Below are 21,549 nucleotides of genomic sequence, written 5' to 3'. Positions count from 1 at the left end.
TTTAAATGGAAATTAATAACATATAATAATATTCTATTCAAGGTTTTAACACGGACCACGCCGGACTGTGACGTGGTTTTAGGCTTTTATCACAGTGATTAGCATGTTATCGCTGGACGCTGATTCGTTATTTGTTTACCATGAACTACTATAATATCCGTCCGTGGTAGTTTTTGTAGTTCATGATGTATAGTGTTTACCCCTTATTTTTAAATAATCCACATGAGATTAATTACAGATAATTGTATATTTATATTCCTATTTTTGTATTTTACCTGCCTTAACATATCATATAATTTTTAAATAATTCTTATTGTGTAAATTCTTCTACAATATCTTTCCAACGATATATCTATCTATCTCATACTATGGCGAAGTTATTAGTACGACAAAAAAGTGATTGTATAATATGTATTAATATAGAATATAGATATTATGTTATCTTCCGGTTACCGCAGAATCACCTGATCGAATAAACATGTAAATATTGTAAACAATTGTATATTGAGCTGGTTAAAAAGTATACAATCGATCGTTACATGTCAACTGAACGTCTGAATTTATAGCATTAAATAGATCGATGATATTTGATCATCGATAGTAAGATTAAGCCCAATCGGAAAAAACGGTTACCTACAACTTACCCCTTCTTTTTATTTGTACTTAATTTCCGCGGTATTTAACTGAGCACTGATAAGTAAGTAAGTGACAGTCGGTAGAACTTTTTTGATTTCGGACACATCGGCCTCACTCATAGTTGTCATTTTCAGGTCTTTATCATTTTTTGGACAAGTGCTTATCACTCGGATCGCACTCCCACATGATAAGGTTATCGTATGTTACCAGACATTTGGTATCTGGTAAGTTAGTAACAGCGGTCAGATTCCAAAGACTGTTGTTCTTGCTGGTGTTTTAACTTTTAAGTGTGTGTGTTTGTTGACAATTTTTCGTGATTATAACAATTGTTGATAAATGTAATATGTAACTGTTAAAAAGGAAATATATCTGCAGTTGTCTTATACTTTCCCCAAACTTTTCCGACGGATACTTCCCCGCCGTCCGATGGCGTCATCGCAAGATGCGTGGTACCTGTCGTTGCTAGGGCTAGCAGAAAACTTCCGGACGTCGAATCGCATAAAGATGTGTATCCAGTGCCTACAGGCCGTTTTCAGTTTCAAACCTCCGCCGAGGGTCGAGGCCCGGACCCATCTGCAGCTGGGCAACATACTTCTGCAGTACACGAAAAACACGGACCTGGCTCGGACTCACCTCGAACAAGCGGTAATTCCGCTGCCGATCGGTCATCGTCCGACCCCCCCTCCCCTCGGACCGACGACATACTTTACTCGATTTTTACCTGTCCATAGTGGTTGCTGTCGCAGTCCATCAACGCGTTCGACGACGTCAAATTTGAGGCAGCGAGTGTCGTGGCTGAACTGTACCAGCAACAGAACCAATCGAATCTGGCCAAGCCAATTCTGAGGAAAGCCGTTGAACTGTCGCAACACAACATCTACTGGCACTGTAGACTTATATTTCAATTAGCCGTGAGTAAAAACGCTAACGCCTTTCACTGCGAATGCGTGACCAACTTCAATGTTTACAAACTGTTTTCCATTCATTTCGGTTTTTTTGTTTTTGTTTTATAGCAAATACATGCTGTAGAAAAAGATTACGAATTGGCCAGCAGCCTACTTGGTGTTGGCGTTGATTACGCTCACATATCGTCAGCAGCTTACACCCGAGTACTTTTTCTGCTCAGTAGGTGCATGGTATGTATTTTTATTTTTTTATTTGCAACATTGTATTGAGAACAATGAGAACTGATTTTTTAAATATTTTTATTTTCTTGTTGTATACTCAGTTACTGCTTATTGACAAAAAAATCACAGAAGTTTCTCCGTTGTTAACCCAGGCGGGATATTTAGTTGATAATTGGCAAGCCAGCCAGTATCAGAAAGAATATCTAAAAGTTTTCTTTTTAGTTTTACAAGTAATGATTTAAATTATATTAATTCTGTTTCATGTAAATATTTTTCATCAATTATTATTGTTTAAAGGTCTGTCATTATTTAATGGCTGGGCAAGTGAAGAGTGTCAAACCATGTTTAAAACAGTTACAACAAAGTATTCTGACAATCATGCAGCCTACTTGGCCCTCCGATGAAGGTTATTATTGACGATTTAAATAAATCCTTGTCTTTATGCTTTAATTATACACTAATTTCTTTTAGCCTAATTATATTTAACTAATGAATATTTAATGTAACCAAATATTTAATAATCTAAATAAGCTATACAAAATATTACGACCTATAGTAAACTTATTTCAAAAATAAGTTTATGTTAAAAGAATAAAACTTTAACAAAGTTCTATTCTTTGAAATTAGTAATACAATTGCTTGTTTATTATTATTTTTTTTTATAAAACCGTAGCTTTTTTAAAATAAGTTCTAATTTCTCTAGTTTTTAATTCATTCAAGTAAATAATATAGTAAGCAGTCAATTACATATCTCTAGCTAAATGAATTATTATTTATATTTATCCTAATAAAAGGGTTTCTATTAAGGCATAGAACATATAGTTTTAGTCAACTTTGTTTCTTTTAAGTGGTTTTTCTGTTTTATCTGTACTAAATTAGGTTAAACTATATCAAATGCATTCATTACTATTATTCTAATAAGTTAAATACAAAATTAGAAAACTTCATTCATAATTCTAACTAAGAAAATAGCCATGTTAGTTAATGTAATTTAAAATAAATAATAATTTTGTTGCAGTTGTTTGTGGATCTAACATGGGTGATATGTTCATATGGATGCCCAAAGAACAGTTATATGTTGTAGTCTATTTAGTTACTGTAATGCATAGTATGCAAGCAGGGTACATGGACAAAGCGCAAAAGTACACTGATAAAGCTTTGGCACAGATTGAAAAACTAAAAGGTAATTTATGAGTTAACAAAAAAAAAAACATTATTAATTTATATTTGTATTCTTTACATTCATTCTTTACAGCCGGTGACAATAAAACCCCAATATTGTCAGTCTTCCAATTAATGTTACTCGAAAACATGGTTATGTGTAGACTAGTAACTGGAAATAAATCACAAGCATTACGTGAGATGTCTCAAGTGTGTAGTATTTGTCAAAGACACCCAAGGCTTTTAAATTCTCACCGTCCTCAACTTCATATGCTCATTGGTCTATATGCTATGAGTATGAATTGTATGGATGCTGCTGAAATGCAATTTACTACTTCTTTAAGGGTAGGTGTACTAAAGAGTAGAACATAAAATACCTGCCTAAGACCAGGGCTTAAGGGGCCTCGCTACAGCTATTATTTAATTGGCAACATTTAAGCAATTTCTAATCTCATCTTAGCTGCCTGGGATCTATGTGTTAGTTGTAAATGATTATTAGTATGAGTGGAATTCAATGTGGCTACCGTTCTCTTACGAGCATGCACATGTCTATAACTCGATAACAATATTAACTATACAAATTTTACAACAATTTACTTATTGCTTTGAAAAAAATTTAAGTTAGTTAACGTTTTCTGATTTTGATTTTGAAAAAAAATTTTGAAATCGGCAGAAAAATATCTGTAAATTGTATGAAACATTACAATTTTAATTATGATTTGAAAAAATTCATATTTTCAAGTTTTCATATACAGTAATATAAGATTGAATTTTTATAAGTGTTATGTACAATTTATAGACAATTTTCTGTTGAATTCAAATTTTTTTCAGAATCAAAATTGAACAATGTTTACTTACTTTAATTTTGTCAAAACTTAAGGTATTTTGAGCTAAAATTGATGGCAGTAGCGATGCTTCTTAAATTTGAAATAAATTCCAGGGGCAACTAATGTCTCTATATAGTTTTAAGGGTAATAGGTAAAAAAAAACACGGAAAAAAATAAAAATTTAAAATAAACCAATTACTTGATTATCACAAAAAAAAATATTGATATCAAATTATTATTTCCTTATTCATCACCGGTAACACTGCAAACCTACAAAAAAGGTAATGAGTCAAATTTACTATACATTTACATAAATGCTTCATTATCAATCCTACACGATAGTATATTGTGTGGCAAGGGCAGGAAGTAAGTTATTTCAGTCACTTTCCAATGTTTCGACCGCCATCAAAAACTAACCTTCAGTGTATGCGTGGCAAAAAATATTTTATAAATCATTTGACATACTTGTAAATAAAATAAAAAATGAATTAATGATAATCGAAGTTAAATCAAAGTATGTTATGTATGAGTCGATTTTCTATATTTTATTTTCAATGTCCAATAATTAACTCTATAGTTTGTGATATTTTACTTTTTATATTTAAATTATTGAGTTTAGTAATTAAAATATTGAAAATTTACTTTTATACAGGTACATATTAACTTCTCTTCTACAATATAGATAATAGGTGTTTTTACTATCAATCGGTCAATAATCCATATTATTGGAAGTACCTACAAAAATTAATTTTCATAGCATTTTCCTTACTATTGATATTTGATAATATATTATTTTAATTTTCATAATCATTAATTTATTTTATATTTTTAAAAATTGTTCTTTTTATCCGTGTTCTTTTTTGGTTGTTCTTTCTTCCCAGGATTCAATTTTAAGCGTTCCATGCATAATTGTATGTATAATATTAATGTAAAATGTATATTTCATGTATACACATTAAACAGTAATTGTGTAAGCATACTCATCCCACAATTAACCCTGAATAATGTTCAAATTTGTAATTTATTTCATGTAAAATTTAAATAACAAATATTACTACATTTTTTTGAGCCCCCCTGCCCCCTCCACTTTAACCTCTGAATAAGAATATGCAACTAACATAACTATTGCCTTGCATTTTTGTATACACTTACATTTTACATAAGCTCATTTATTAAATTAATTAAATTACAAATTTATTGTGTTTAATAGTTAAAGTTTTTTTATTTTTGCAATTTACAGTATTATATTGTTACATAATTAGTCAAATTAATTAAAATGTCTGATCCTCTTTCACTTAACATATTATATTATAAAGACATTGAATATTATTTTTATGCAATATATATATTACATGTCCATTTTTTTTTGTTAAATATGTAAATATCTATTTTATGTAATTTTTGTTCCAAAAAGTTGCTAAAAATAAACCAAAAGTAATTTGACTTTCATATACTTGAACTCAAGGTTCTATAACTAAGGTCAATAAGCTTTTTATTAAACTATTAACCAAATGTATTATAAGAATTTATTAAAACATGTTGAATGTGTATAATTTATATATATTATAAATCTTATTTTACAGTTGTCACAAGAACGTGAGTTGTGGACATTTGCAAACCTCAATTTAGCTATTGTTTACTTAAGAGGTAAAAGAGATGTAGAACTTAATGCTCTTTTAGACCGTATAAACCCAGAAACTCTAACTTCTCACTCACACAGTCTTAGAGCTGCTGCATACTATGTTCAAGGTTTGCAATCATTTTTCCAAGCCCGTTACAATGAAGCAAAGTAAGTTAACCGTTTAAACTAAATACAAAATATCAAATGTTTTACTAGAAATAGTCACTTTATATTTAATTTGAATATAGTTATTATATATTTATTGTTCATTAGTTTTTAAATGGTAAGCTTCTTTTTTTATCATTTTCAATTATAATCTGTATTTTGTACTAATAATTTTTTGTTAGTCAGAATCATTTTTAAGAACAGAACAATTAATATTTTCTTAAACTGTGTTGAGACAAGTTTTTATAAAACTTTATACTCATTTCTGTAATTTACTTAACTTATCACTGATGTGTGTTGTATATAAACTCAAAATAAAACTTTTTTTTTAATTTTTGAGTATTGACATGTATAAAAGTAACTATAAAATTGCATAACACATTAAATGTTTAATTATTTAATATTGTTATCTAGGAGATACTTAAGAGAAACATTAAAAATGGCTAATGCAGAAGATTTAAACCGTCTGACAAGTTGTTCCTTAGTGTTGCTTGGTCATATATTTTTATCGTTAGGCAATAGTAGAGAAAGTATGAACATGGTTACCCCTGCTATGCAGTTAGCTAGTAAAATTCCTGATGTCCATGTACAGCTATGGGCTTCAGCTATTCTTAAAGGTATTTTATTAATTTAAATATACATATTTTAATTTTGTTTTTAAGATTTTTACTGTAGTAATTTGAGTTAGTAATTTCTAATTTTTTACAATTGTGTTTAGATTTATATAGAATGTGCAATGATCCTGTTAGAGAAAATGAAGCACTGCAAATGCACTCTAACTTTTCACAAACATTACTTAAAGACCATTTTCAATCGTCCGAAATGCCCGAACACGCTCTTATATCGTGGACAGATGGACAATTTCCAATTCAACTGAAACCATTTGTATCACCACCTCAACAACATCATCTCCATTTACAGCAACAACAACAACTACATATGCAACAACAAATGCACCTACAACAACAAAGCTTACACATGCAACAACAACACATGCAATTGCAGTCTAAACAACAAAACCCCGCAGCACTTGGACTTCCTTCTTAGCGTTTGCCATATACCAATGCGATCAAAGCACAATTGTGCCATCGACATGTCTTCAAAACTGTCATTATAAAGGTATGTTAGTAAAATTTGTAATTATGCCCACAAATATTTCGTATTGTGTAAATAGCCTAAATGTGAAAAGCTTATATAACGTTTTTATACTTTAAAGTTTTCTTCTCAGTAAATATAAACCATTTGTCTTATACATTTATTTATCAATGTACTTTTTTTTTTATATAGATCTATTTAATTAAATTGTTATACAGTAAGTGCACTGTATAGTACTCACTTTGAGTACATTGAATAAAATACAATTTATTCCTTTCAAAATATTAACTCTTAAAGTTAATCGAGTAACAGTATTTTTGTTTGAAACCTATAATACCTATATTACAAATAAAAGCAGCGAAGACCTCTATTTATCCTATCATTGAATTTAAATATTATTTTTGTTTTGTGTAATTAGTGTTTTTTTTAAATGTATTTTAAGATTTATAAAATAACTATTTGTATATATGTATGTTTTTTTTTTTTTTTTTTTTTGGTAAAAGTGAATTTTGTCAAAAAATGTTTAATTGAGACCAAAATGCTGACATAAGTTTACTGTACCTATTATATAAGTAATAATGCAAACTAGAGGACTGAAAGGACTTTATAATTTTTCTTCCTGAAATAAAAACAGGTTGAAAATGATCTTATTGATCACTGAGCAAGGATAGTGTGTAAATAATTAAGATATCTGCTTACTATTACCATATATATAATTTATAAATTTTAATACCTGTTATTATTATTTTTATATTTATTATTCATTTAATTTTTTTTTATTTAATGAACATGTATGTACGTATATTGATTATAATTAATATTTATTTATAAAGTCAATAAAGCTTTAGGTTTATATGATTGGAATTGAATGTTTGTATTTAAGAAAATATATTATTTTTATTTTTTTTAATTACCATAGTAATGAAACCTGTAGAATATTCCGATGTATATTAGAAAAGAGATTTATGATTCGAAACTCTGGCCAGAGAAACTAATTGATTAATTAGAGTTTAATACAATATAGACGGTTCATATACATGAACATACAGTATACTCCATAAACATACTTATAAAGTAAAACTGTTGTACAAAAGCGAACAGAACACGTTGGAACTGATGTGTATACTGTTCTATCGTACATATTTTATACCTCAGCTGTGCTCTTTAGCTAACCAACCAATGGTTTTATAGTGCAGGTACCTGCTGTAAAAATCAATTGCAATAAGTATTTCAATTCTTGTATGTACAATAATTACTCATGTTCATTAAAAATTAATTAAAATAGTATATAATATACTATCTTTACGGAGACGTATGTATTGTGTAGGGCTAGTATTATAGGTAGTAAAGGTTATAGTACTTACTCACCTACATCGGGGTTGTATATGTACGTCAGTACATAATCGTGCATGGCCATTTTCGACCAAAATTGTACCTTTCCTCTTTCGACCAAACCTACTTTCTGTTATAATTAAATTAATAATAATACCTACATAATTATTTGATCAATAACTTTTACTGTTACTTTAAGCATGCTCATATTTTGTCTGCATTTATACCAAGGTACATACTTTATTTTATACATAATATAAAAAAAATACTACAAATATGAGTTACCTTTATAAAATTCATCTATTTATGTAATTAGGTAATCAAATAATCAATAACAATAATAATATAGGTAGGCTTTAATACAGTGGCGTTCGCAGGATTTTTCAATGGGGGGGCTTGAAAATAAGTTACAATTTTATTTTTATTTTGTCCAGTCTAATAATTTCAGACGTTTATTTGAGGTATTTTAAAATGTTTGTAACTTCTCAACTTTTCTGGTAGAAAAAATGCTTTGAACGAATAAACTTTGATGCCCGAAATGTGTTTTTGGAAGCAAATTGGATCTAGTCGGTACTTTTAGAAGGTCGAAATTGAAAACGCTCAGTGCTTTCTAAAATAATTGGAGAAAAAAATGGAAATGTCTTAAAATTGTTTGGTAATCAGCTTGGTTATACCGTCCTCACTTGGATTGTATTTGATTAATTAACATTTTTTTTTCTATAAATGTCAATAAAATATTATTTATTCGGTCAAACAAATGTTAAAAATGTAATACGTAAGTTTTTATTATAGCTAAAATATTAACAATACATAGGCAACATAGCTATGTTTTATAAGCATTTAAAGTTCAAATTTCGTTAAAACCACAGTTAATTTGTAGTTCAAAACTTATAAAATATTAAATGTATAGCTAAGGCTATAGACAATTTAATCCAAGGGGGACGGAATGGCTGAGCGGACCAAGGCGTCGGCTGCAACGCAGCCGACCCGAGTTCGATTCCTCGGCCATGGTTAGCATTTTTCTTCGGACAAGTCACCGTGTCCGGAGAACAAGTGCCGCCATCCCCCACCCGGGCATGGCAGATACCTACGAGTGCCCGCTAGAAAATCTGCCAAAAACTACACACACACGTGTTTACCAACCAACAGTATCCTCCCCTACAAATAAACAAACAAACAGCTAATGGCCATAGTTGACGGGCTTAATGATCAAAAAAAAAAAATTTAATACAAGGTCTTTTATATAAATATAGTTCATACTTTTACCGAAAAATTATAGATAATTTTAGGAAAATTGATATGCAAATTCAATATTTTTTCAAAAATTAATTCATTTTGGTAAGACGTATATGAAATTTACGTTTTGCTTACTAGAGTTGACAGTTGAAACTTGATGAATATTTATTTTTTTAAGTAATAATTATACGGGTAATGGGGGGACTTCAGTCCGTTAGCCCCCCCCTGCGGATGCCACTGCTTTAATACATTTCTAAATAAATTTGTTGGTTTCGCTGAAAAGGAAAAAGTACGATTTTGGTCGAAAAAGGTCTCGCCTACACAAGGTTGTATAGGCACTAGGCGCATGCAAACTCCGCCAAAAGTGACTTTTTCTAGTGTAAACTGCGCTATAAAAAAAAAACTAGGTTATATTGAGTTCATGTAAACTTCGCCATTGAAGAAAATCAAGTAACAGTATAAAATTAATATAATATAGGTACCTAATACCTATCATTTAAAAAAAAAAAAAATTCCGAACAAATCACACAAATTATAATGGTCAGATTACGTTAAAAAATCATGATTCATAATACCTAATTGTAATAAACATAAAATATGTAGGTATGATATTAAGTTATCATAGTTATATTATAATATTTTGAACTGTGAACTAAAATAATGATGTGATACAATTGTAGATATTCAACCTAATATAAATCCATTATAATAACTATTTATAGCGACATAGCGTTCTCCAACACAATCTTTTTTTTTTTCATTTTGAATATTTGAGTTTATTTTGTTGAGATATATTATTTAGTTTTACATACGTAAGGCCTTAACTCTGGTAGATTTTCCATATACCCATTCCATGGTAAGAAAATAAAACCGGCGGAGCTTACCATGGATAATAAAGAAATATTTAATTTTCTTTATTATATAATATGGAGTTTACATTTGACCTTTTCATTACTTTTTTATGTAACTGGTATTCTGGCGGAGTTTACAATCGCCCATACAGGTGGTAATACTTAGGCACTCACCTACATTTCGGTAGTATTGTTGTGGTAAATGGTAAGTAAGTCCTGTACAGATTGTCATGCACTGATGTTGATGTATGTACACCATACACTTATTGTGCGATTGCGTAATCATATATCAGTGCCTTGTGCCTACGTCATTATATTGTCTGTGGTAGGTGTACCGAACGTATGTAGGTACCTACCCACATTATATTGTATACGGCGAGGCGACAAATTACGAACAATAAATTATAGCAAGACGCCAAGACACGAACTGTTTTAACTTTTAAAATTACAAAATGTATAAAAAAAAAATTAACTGCGGAAGTCACTCATCTGTATAGGGTCTATACAGCTGAGCCACTGCGTGATAAAATATGTGTTATAGATTTGAATTCAATGACGTAGACCATTGTATACGAAAACGGTTCTGAGCGGAGACGGTCTGTCAGCCTATATTCCTAAATTATGTTTTATACTGTCATTAGTAATTTCTATTTCTATTAGTAATTGTAATGCGATAGGTTGAACGGTTTTTTCAGTAAAAAAATCGCACATTATAATATTATCTGCCTAGGTTAGACTATTATAGGTCTACAATATTTATTATAACATTTTACCAACGTCAAAATACCGAAGGTGGGCGTGAAGAGGTTCGTGTATTGTACCTACCTACTAGGTACTGTCAGTGGTCGAAGTGGCTCAAAATACGTGGAGTGATGCCTTTCATATTTTATACAGTTTTCATATATGAAATTAATTACAAGGGGGATACATTATTTTGGACAAAAAAAGTGGAGGGATGGAAAATGTAAATTATAAAAAATGGAGAAATGTCATCCCACCGTATCCCCCTCCCCCCCCCCCCATTTCGACCACTGGGTACTGTAGTGCTGTACATTATAAATAGCTTGACATTCATTTAAATACTTTGGAAATTGCATTGTGTACCTATTCATCGTACCTATTGTAGGTAGGTACATTTTCAACCACAAAGTACATAGGTACCGCCGTCTACAAGATCCAATTTGCAATCAGAAACTAGTAAACCACTTTCGACGTTGAATTTTGAATTCTTTTTTTCTAGTTTCTATACTATAAAACATTAAAACGTGCACGTAAACACTAAAATTAAAATAAATTATACCTACGGTTCTATGTATGTATTTGACTTTCTATCGAAGGTCAAAGACATTTATTCACGAGGAACTGATCACCATCGCTGCGAATATTGCTGTTATTTTTATTTCGGCGCAGTGTTTATACTGTTACATTTTCTTACATAAAAATGGTTAAAAATACACAAAATATCAATGCAAAAAAAAGGTTGCGGAATCAACAGAATTAGATTATCTTCGCGATACAGATAATTCGGTGATGATCCTGATTTTGTGTTTCCAAACCATGCGCGAGATGTTTTTATCAAAATAAAACGATGAGGAAAGTATCCAGCAGTGGTATAATTTTCAGGTCATGTTTGTGAGGGGGAGGGGGGTTGAAACATTTACACCCCCCCCCCCCCAAACACTAATTAAAAAAAAAAAATGTTGGCTTATATAATTTTGGCTTAATTTATATCATAATAAGCAACTCTCAGTTCAACCATTGTGATCTGTGTAATGTAAGTACATGTATAAATGCATCATAAATAATTACATAATTTTAATAATAAATAAAGTTATATAGATTCGTGGAATAATCTGCGTAAAGGCGTAAAATATTCAAAATAACATAAAAAGTTTATAATTTTTACTCGGTGAAGTACATAAGTTTGCGGAATTTTTTTTCCAAAAATCGTTTGTGGTTAGGTTATGCCGTATCTCAATATATTTGTGCAACGGTGATTGGTGTTTATTACGAAGTAATATTATCTCAGTTATGTACACATAATATAGCGTAGGGGAATTAGGTCTTTATACATTATACACCTGTTATTTTGATAAAATATACTATACTAACTAATGTGCCTATAAATTATAATATTAATAATTAAATATAGTTAGCCAGTTTTCAAAAAAAAATTAATTTGTGGGGGGGGGACGCCCAAATCCCCCACTGAAAGTATCTCAATATTGTACATTGTACATATTTTGTACTTTTATATCAATAAATCGTATCATCCTTTAATATATTAAAACTATAATATCATGAATTATGATACCTATCCCCGTCAATATGCAAAATTACTAAGTACAACAGACGAGCACGACGCCTCACGCGATGATCTCGATTCGCGACCACTGACCAATGATCATTTAATTGGCACACATCTCATGACCACGCCCCAATAAATATTTTAAATATATGGTTATCATAAATATTATGTAGATAGCCTAAGAATTGCGAGAGGTACCTAAATAATAATCCAATAAAATATTGTATAACAGGAAAACATAAATGTTGTTCCAACAATCCAACATGATACGAGTTTGCCAAGTATAAAAAAAAAGTGGACCTAAACAAAATATTTTATAATGTTATAAAAGTAGCATTAAAAATTTAGTGTTCGCGACATAAACGTCAGAAAACCATATATTATATTAACCAGGGGTGAACTGGCTATGGGTGTTCCTGGGCCTGGCGAAAATTTGGGCCGATAATTTATAAATATTTTATTAAGTACTTACCAGCTCAAAATTTAGCTCAATTTTCTGTTTCCCTGAGGCCAATTTTTATTCCCAGTCCGCCTCTGATATTATTGATATTAATATTTTATTATTTGAACAGTATATATATGTCCCGAAAATCCCATAATATTACTCTTCAATATATTTTCAGCAAATCAATATAATATAATTATATTTTAAATGTGGTTTTTTCACATTAATAACTAATAAGTGTAAAAACAAGTGAATGACATAAGATTCAAATTATTTGTTTCAAAAATTCAAAAGAGTTCAAAAAAATGTATGCGGGAAATATTATACCAAAGTTTATTTCTGTAAGACATAATTTGGTGATTTCTGTTCTGAGGAAATATATGGGCATATGGCATAAAAAAGAATTACCTATTTATTTTTTTTATAAATTTCGTTCGTATTTTAGTAAATAACGAAACTCGTGAGTAGAAAAGTTTTAAAATGTATACGTGCAAATATTTTTAATTGAGTGGAAAAATTTCTCAGAAAAAAAGATACATGATAATAATAATTATTATTTATATTTCTACTGAGCATTTATAAAAATTAAGTATACACTATATATTTTCAGATTTACAATTAAATAAGTACCTATACATTAATACTATATAATATTTATAAAAAAAACAACTTACATAACAGTGGGAAAGCGTGTGTAATACCTACCTACATGATCACAATTAGGTACCTACTAAAAAGATAAAAAGGGAAACTCAAAATAAACCAGTACCTACATAACTGATCATTCAAGTTTCGATTTCGATTTTTCGATATTTATGTCCATTGACATTGTTAGAAAAATATTCCGCTTGAAGTACAAACAATTATAGGTCTTCACTCACCGTCGTATAAAAATTAAAAGTCAGTTCTAGAGGACTAGGTACTAGAGGGTGAAAAAAAACTAAGTAGTATAAAATGTTATCTAGAGTTTTGATAACTACCTATGATTGAACAACAACAAGATAGAGAGCTTTTCGAACAGCTAATGATAGTGTTTTACTATGGACCGCATATTATTGTGTTTGTATATTACATACAAACGGGGCCTTTTGCAAGAACGCGTTATTATGCGTTTAGTGGGCAAAGTTACGTTTACACATTATTTCGGATTACTCTGTTTATAAAAGCTGAGTACCGATAGCTACACATTTTCTGACGACAATTTGGAGTAGCGTCTTCGTTCAGCAGTTGGCGACTATAATATTCTCTCCGGGTCAACGGGCAACGATATGCAATGGCCGTTTACGAGTTTCTACGCCAACAGTATGATGTTTGTTTATTTTGAAACTATTATTTAGGAATTTAATGTGAATCGCTCATTTTTATATTATAACTTTATATTTTGTATAGGTATGTTTGTAATTAATAGTTGTGTATAGTAATAAAGACTTGAAAATAAAAAAATAATTTATGTTCCGTGAATTTTAATGAACTCGATCAAAAAAAAGTTTTGCCATTCCTGGACTATATTATTTATAGATGACACTGCAGGGTACAACATCGACGAAAGGGCGAGACACTTGCAGACTGCAGACACCAAACCGAGCGGTAAATATGTACAAGTTTAAAGTAAATCAAAGTTTGATATTTGCATGATAATATGTAAACGACATCAAAGTCAGTAGCGCGACCAAAATTTTTTTAAACAGGTCCATATAATATCGTTTGACGTGCCAATAACGTTGCGCTTTATGTTATTCAATTATTCATCAAAGGTATATGCTGCTGTAGTAGTGCTGTGTTGGTATACTTATACCTATCACGACATTTTATGTTTTCGAAAGTTCATACTTTATCCACATTTTATCCTAGGTTAAATTAATATAAGTTTACTTTGTAAAATGTAAATTATTTAATACGGCCGCGGACAGACGATGGACTGCAGAACCTCCCGCCCCCAGCACGTGCAACATTACGCCACTGATCTGAGTTTACACAATAGGTGTACCTATGTTGTTTTCGGTCGGATGTCGCTAAAAACGAAACCTCAATATTTACCATAATAATAATAATAATAATTAGGTAGGTATATATAAACACATGCACGCGAACTCCATGCATGTATATAGGTATTATACATAATCACTTCATGCGGACGATTCGATTGTGGTTTGAAAGTCAGTTGTTTTCGCAGAGTTAGGTATTTGATATAATGCATGTCCCATCCGGAAAGTCGCGAAACAACTTACTGTTTCCGTGGCAAATTAATATTAATATTTCAAATCCGGTTTTGACTGTGATCTATAGATTACTATATCGGCGTCGTTGGGCAAAAAACGATTATGCCGATATAACTAATAAGTGGGCACGCCGCAGCTTTCGAAATTAAAAAAACCCGTTTCTTGAATATTTTTAATCTAAATATGGCTACTTGGAAAAACTTATTTTTCTGATTGAAATTTTTTCACTAAATCCGTATTGGCACAGCTGGTATTGGAAGGGGGCCATATAGCTAACGAATAAATTAATGTTGGAGTAAAATTAAAAATACACTTGGTTGCCCCCCTTGATGAAACGTCTAGCTATGCCCATGACTGCTGGTGTTAGGTACCAATAAGTTTGTGTTGTGATATTAAATTTGCTAGCAATAAATACCTAATGATAAATCCCAGGTTGCAAATTGGAAAAACGATTTTGCAGAACTTTGCTTTGTGGGCGGATTTATTGCTTGGTGAAATTTTTGACGATACCTTTATTTTTCTGACGGAAATCATGTAGATTAACGAAAAATCTTAACTTGGACCTTCGATAGTGTGCGTGAAACTTTTAAACTTTCTTTGTACACAGTATGCTACCCACTTAAAAAAACAATCACTGGAAAATTTTACAAAAAAAAATAATAATAATAATAATAATTGTATATACAATTAATTATTATAAAATACTTACCTAATTAAAGATATTATAGAATATCTCGTTTTATTAAAAAATACTTGTTGGATAAAAGAAACCTCATGCATTGATCGCGTTTATCTGAAATTTAGATTCTAAATGCAATGGGTATACCTACCTAATGTATAATAAACAATGATTAATAATAACATTTAATTATTTATTAACAAATTTATTTGAAATCTGTTGCGAATATTATTATGCAAATTAAATTGTGTTCGAAATGTGTATTTAAAAATTAATTCAAGTTTTCAGCATAGGTAATCATTTAGTATCTCTGATCTCTCATCTAATGCAAAATACCGGAATACATTTTTTGCTATAAATAAAGGAAATCTGGAGTGAGGAATGGTAGGTATATACTGATGTAAATATGTGATATTCAATACGTATATAGTATAAATGATATATATACACGTCTTGAAGACTAAATTATAATTTAAATTAATAATAATACCAAACAGTAAACATTCATCATTTAACGTGCATAATATCTTCTTATGTATATTCAAGGTTGTCAACATAAATAAACGAACAAAGTATATATAATTAAAAACGTATCGAATTATACATTTAAGTATAACCTACCTACCTGTATAATGACTTTATTTATTGATGTGATGTATTATTATAATAACAATATGTCATCCACAATAATATCGTATTATTTATTATAAAATAAAATAAAATATGTAATATTAATTATTATGACAAATTTCAGACAGTATTTTTTATTATATTGTTTATTAATATTTAGTTGAATAAATATAAAAGCAAGAATAATATTTGATAGCCTTATAGTAAAAAAATATGAAAAATATATTTTATGGGTTAGAAAAATAGAATTTTACTCAATATATTACTTTATTTAAATAGTTCAATCGTTATGATTTCGCGATGGGTACCAGCTAGATCCTATAATATATTATAGATTCGAATTTAAGACAATTATAATTATAGGTATAACTATAGGTATTTTATACAAACGTTTAAAAAGAAATATACATATGTATTTGTTATCTGTAACTATTAAAAAATACCTCACCGTCAGTTTATTATGGAATAGTAATTATTATAATTTATGTAGTAGGTACTAATTATAAAGACTCTCTAATAGGTACTATTGGCTATTATTTATTATATAAATAGTAATGTTTATATTCAAAGGCTGCAGTGACCAGTGGGTGGACACCTATACCTATTTTTCCTAGTACAATATGTCAATATGATAATTGATAATATTATATCGTGTATTGAGAAGCATAAAATACATCAAACGATGAACACTCGAATTAAATAATGTATAATTTTTTATGCCGAATAATGACTCATTGAAAATGCTTATAATGAACGGTAGGTACCTATAAATCTCCAAACGATTATTAGGTACTTATTCGACCAGTTCTTAGCACTTTCCCAACAGCAGATAATAGACGAACGTATAAATATTAGGCAGGTATAGTTACTTAATATCTACCTATAAAATATGCGTTGTTACAGCTATATAGTTAACATATGTATAGGAAACTAGAAAGTTATAAGGTTTTGCGAATACTATAGGTACACGACACTGCTGTTAAAAAAAAACCGAATACAATCAAACACAATATAATAATATAGTACATAGTGAAGTTTAAGTATAATATAGGGTATATGGACCATTTGGAGTCTATATGGCGACCACGGAAGTGTGAAGAAAACAACATATTATTTAATGATCGATGTTGATGCCCAACTGAAACAGCTGCAGTATTTTATTTACCAACGTATATGAACATAAAAAAAGCACTCTATGAAGTTTTTCAAACCAACTGTCATTAAACAATAAACGGTAATGGAGAAATCCAAATCATCCAAAGTTTGAATAATTAATTGATTCAAAAATTTTTGATAAATCGATTTCTTATAACCCGAAATGCTTTCAACAATCATTAAAATTAGCTTATACTTTATACAAAATTGATTGAAAATTTGGAATATAAAATTGAAATATTCAGTGCACGAGCAAATAGTATACCCATAGGCACCAAATTAATTAAAACGAAACGAAGTCGTTACAAATCACGAGTCACGACTTATTACAATATAGGTATAGGTATTATAGGTACGTCATATTTTTACGTGAGTGAAGTTGGATGGCGCAAACGCCGCAAACTCTTGATAACAGCTAATTTATAATAAATGTTTTGGGATCAGATTTGCCACTGTCTGCGGGCCGAAATTGATGGATATAAAACTTTGAAAATTCGTCTTCACCGAGGGATTGACTTTCAAATTTAAGAAATGGACTTATACATTCGTCCTAAGTATCAGTGGGCCGATCACCTAATTTATCTATGACATATAACATAGTAGATTTTTTAAATGGGATGGGGAGGGGGGCACCGTGGTAATCGGAACTAGTAATAAACACTTCTACGCCACTGCTATAAGACGTATTAACTATAGACAATATTTTGAGACCTGATTGTATTATTTACCCGAGGGGAAACTTTGATAGGCTGCGTGAAGTTGTCCCTGCTATATACAAAACTCTGCGATAACTGTCGCACTTGCAAATATCACAAATCCACCGACAAAATCATACATACTAATTTTTAACTCTAGGCATAATCTTCGTAAAATATAGATATTTTATTATAAATGCACATTTAGGTATTGACTTGTTGTGATATTATGAGTTATCATTAAATAAAGTATAAACCCCATATTTCGATTTGAAGTTCATTTTTGTAAGCTTATGAAATTCAAATTTATAAGTCATAAACTCATAACTATAGGTAGTTCTAGTATACGTGCCTATACTGATTATTACACTTGCATCATGAAAATATGGATTATGATCAGCAGACATTTTGTCCAATAATAACATTATTTTATATGTTCATTGAAAATTATTACGTCTCATTTTTGTGCAAGTTTTTAAGCACGAAACAAATTAATTTGTAAGACCCTTACATTATACGTTCTCCACTGAAAACGCGTTTCAACTGACTTTTCGTTCGCATAATACAATAATACTATGGTCTGATATGGATAAGCTATTTTCATATAGGGAGGTAGGTAATTATTATACGTTTATATATTATGCTATATTGACTGAAAACTGTATGTACGACATATTTTATTTATATAGTTATCGTTTTTTATAAAATATTATTATATTATTAGATACGATGATATCGATCAAGAACACATTTTTTAAATTATTCTTTCAAACAACAATGGTAATGGACTTGAAAAACTATTCGGTCCGCATACAAACCATTGTTATATCGACGGGTAATCGTTCCGCGTCCGAAAAACGTATTTCATAATATACATCATCGCCGTTTCGCCAATAAGAATATTATTGTATTATCACGCGTGCAATGATATCGCAATCATACCGCAGAAGCTGATGTCTGAAGATAGGTACGAACCGTATGGCGCGCACTGCAAAATACAATTGTTACCTATTATATTATTATAATATTATATTGTTGTGCGGATGCGAAAACCAGCGAATGGGTCTATCAACCCGCATGGGACTTGGCCTCAGAAACACTCCCATGTTATTCCTCGTACACAGTATTGTAATACACTTCCCGGTGAACTAATCTCGGTCCGCCCATCGTCGCGGGTTCAACAGACGTGAAACAAATGCAGAATTACATCACAATCGTCGCGGCCATTGTACGTATCCATGACGTATGTGCACACTTTTTAAATATTTTTATCATCATCATTATACCTACGTAGATGTATACCCAAACCGCAGCAGCGGACACGTTATATTATTAATGTTATGATTCGGGTGTGCAGGTGGGTATTAGCAGCCGGTCGTCTGGTATATTATACCGCGGACGCGACTTTATCGCAGTCGTTTCGTTCTATATAATAGCATAATAATATTGTATTATTATATTATCTGGAAGTCGGAAGACGTGTCTTGTCCAAACGAATTTCGTCACAATATTATCATTACAACTTGTAACTACTAGCTATTATTATCGTCAGTCTCGAGCCCCTTTCGGATTTTACGACGTGTGTCGGCGGTATGTACCTGCGTTAAAAAATTCAATTATTCTATCGGTGTCAGGTATACACAGCTGCAGCTGTGATGTGTTTTTCTCGCGGGATATTTAACGTCTTTGTTCTGCGTTTAGCATCATACGAGTTCGGCGTACAATAATAATTAACACCATTAGGAGGTAACAATAACCGCGATGTATAATAAGAGAAGGCTGTGAATTTTTAATAATGCGTTTGCACATATTATTTTTTTGTGTTTGCTACCTTGTACCTATAAAGAAAGAACCAATTGAATTCGATCAACATTTTGTTCTACGATACTATATTATATATTATAATGGTCACAGACCACAGTCCACATACATTAAATTTACTTCTCACGCTTTGACGAAGCCAAATGTCTGTGTGTGTGTGTGTGTGTGTGTATTGTATGCCTAGATGTGACTCCTTAATAATATAAAAGCGCTACGACAGCCACTTTAAATTCAATTTTTTGTTCGATGATCATTCGCTTTTAAAACCTAATTTGTGAAATATTTAGTTTGTGTTGTCTTATCTGCGAAAAACAGATTGATTGCTCATTGGATACTAATGACAATAATAATCAGAAACAATTAAAGGGACTTACTCACCCTAACCCTTAGCCTGAGAGTCTTAGACTAATATGTATAATATATGTAAAGGTATTCGGGTTCACAAACCGTTATTGCTCTCTAGTTCTAGAGGAGTAAACTGTAACGCATTTTTTTCAGAGAGGGGAAGAATTTCATTTCATTAATATAGACTATAGTCTATATTTTATAGTCATTTCTCGTTGTATTAGTATACGGTCGAATACATATTGCGTATAATTGGTTTTTTAATCGTTAGTCTAAATTTATTTTGAGATCGAATAATTGTATAATAATAATAATAATAATAATTTAATTTGATCGATGAAACATTGAGTTTGACTAATCTCATAAGCCTATATTGGTATGCCAGCTCATTTAATGATCAGGACACTTCCAGAGTACCAGAGATCTAAAAATAAAATAATTTAATTATTTAGTTATGAAAAAGAAAACATAATTACATTTTCTAGAATCATAATACGTGACTCAGCAGTTGCAAGTGTAGTATAGCCAGTATAGGCACCTTATGTACCGTGTCTTTAAATATATTCTGATTAAGGTAAACTAATCAAAATAATTATTATTTTACACGATTTGCAAAAATCCGCGAAAAAGAATATAATCTGATCATAATAATATGTTTTGTTTTCAATTTAAAATTGAAAGAACCATTCGTAACGTGCAGCTTACTAGCCCACACATTATATTATAACATAGGTAGGACCTGGTAAGTGGTAGGTGCTCGTGTATTTGGTCGGAACCAAATTTTATTAAGGCACAGTATAACATAAATGAATGACGCAAATCGAAAATGTATCGAAATTTCTAACGCACACGCCGACAGCGAACATTCATTTTATTATGTCGTTTAATCTATATAATAAAATATAAGAATAACGCTATTCTGTCGTTGACACGAATGCAATACAACTATCACATGGTCTTTGCGTCTTATGCGTTTATGTAACAGACAGATTTCAAACAAATTGTTTCAATCGTCGGGTTGCTGTTTTTTGATTATGGCGAATCGTCAAAATAGTATAGTTGGTTGCTGAAATATGTTACGAATCGTAGAGCGTTCGAGTAACTAAATGATGGTTACCGTCCAATATAATCTTTTTCTTTATACTCTGGTTGTTTTCCATTTATTAAATTTATTAAAATATTATTACCAGTCGACCGGTTT

General features: G+C 30.5%; 1 protein-coding gene across 1 annotated transcript; it reads left to right on the top strand.

Moving 5' to 3' along the window:
- Nucleotides 1–950: 950 nt before the first annotated feature.
- On the top strand, nt 951–7,515 carry LOC132945371 (MAU2 chromatid cohesion factor homolog). Its single transcript, XM_061015092.1, has 10 exons — nt 951–1,281; nt 1,368–1,547; nt 1,650–1,772; nt 1,865–1,993; nt 2,061–2,169; nt 2,782–2,946; nt 3,019–3,269; nt 5,335–5,540; nt 5,952–6,154; nt 6,256–7,515. Exons 1-10 carry the CDS (start codon nt 1,063–1,065, stop codon nt 6,582–6,584), a joined length of 1,914 nt encoding a protein of 637 aa, XP_060871075.1. The 5' UTR covers nt 951–1,062; the 3' UTR covers nt 6,585–7,515.
- Nucleotides 7,516–21,549: the final 14,034 nt, after the last annotated feature.

This window comes from Metopolophium dirhodum, chromosome 5 (genome assembly GCF_019925205.1).
Source record: "Metopolophium dirhodum isolate CAU chromosome 5, ASM1992520v1, whole genome shotgun sequence".
NCBI lineage: Eukaryota > Metazoa > Arthropoda > Insecta > Hemiptera > Aphididae > Metopolophium > Metopolophium dirhodum.
Note: the sequence above shows the minus strand (reverse complement) of the source record. Positions and strands in the feature narration are given on the sequence as shown.

Excerpts from the sequence above, each read along its gene's own strand:
- LOC132945371 (XM_061015092.1), top strand. The coding sequence starts at position 1,063 with ATGGCGTCATCGCAAGATGCGTGGTACCTGTCGTTGCTAGGGCTAGCA. Across the intron at positions 1,282-1,367 it reads GGACTCACCTCGAACAAGCG|TGGTTGCTGTCGCAGTCCAT; the intron begins GTAATTCCGCTG and ends ACCTGTCCATAG. Across the intron at positions 1,773-1,864 it reads TTCTGCTCAGTAGGTGCATG|TTACTGCTTATTGACAAAAA; the intron begins GTATGTATTTTT and ends TTGTATACTCAG.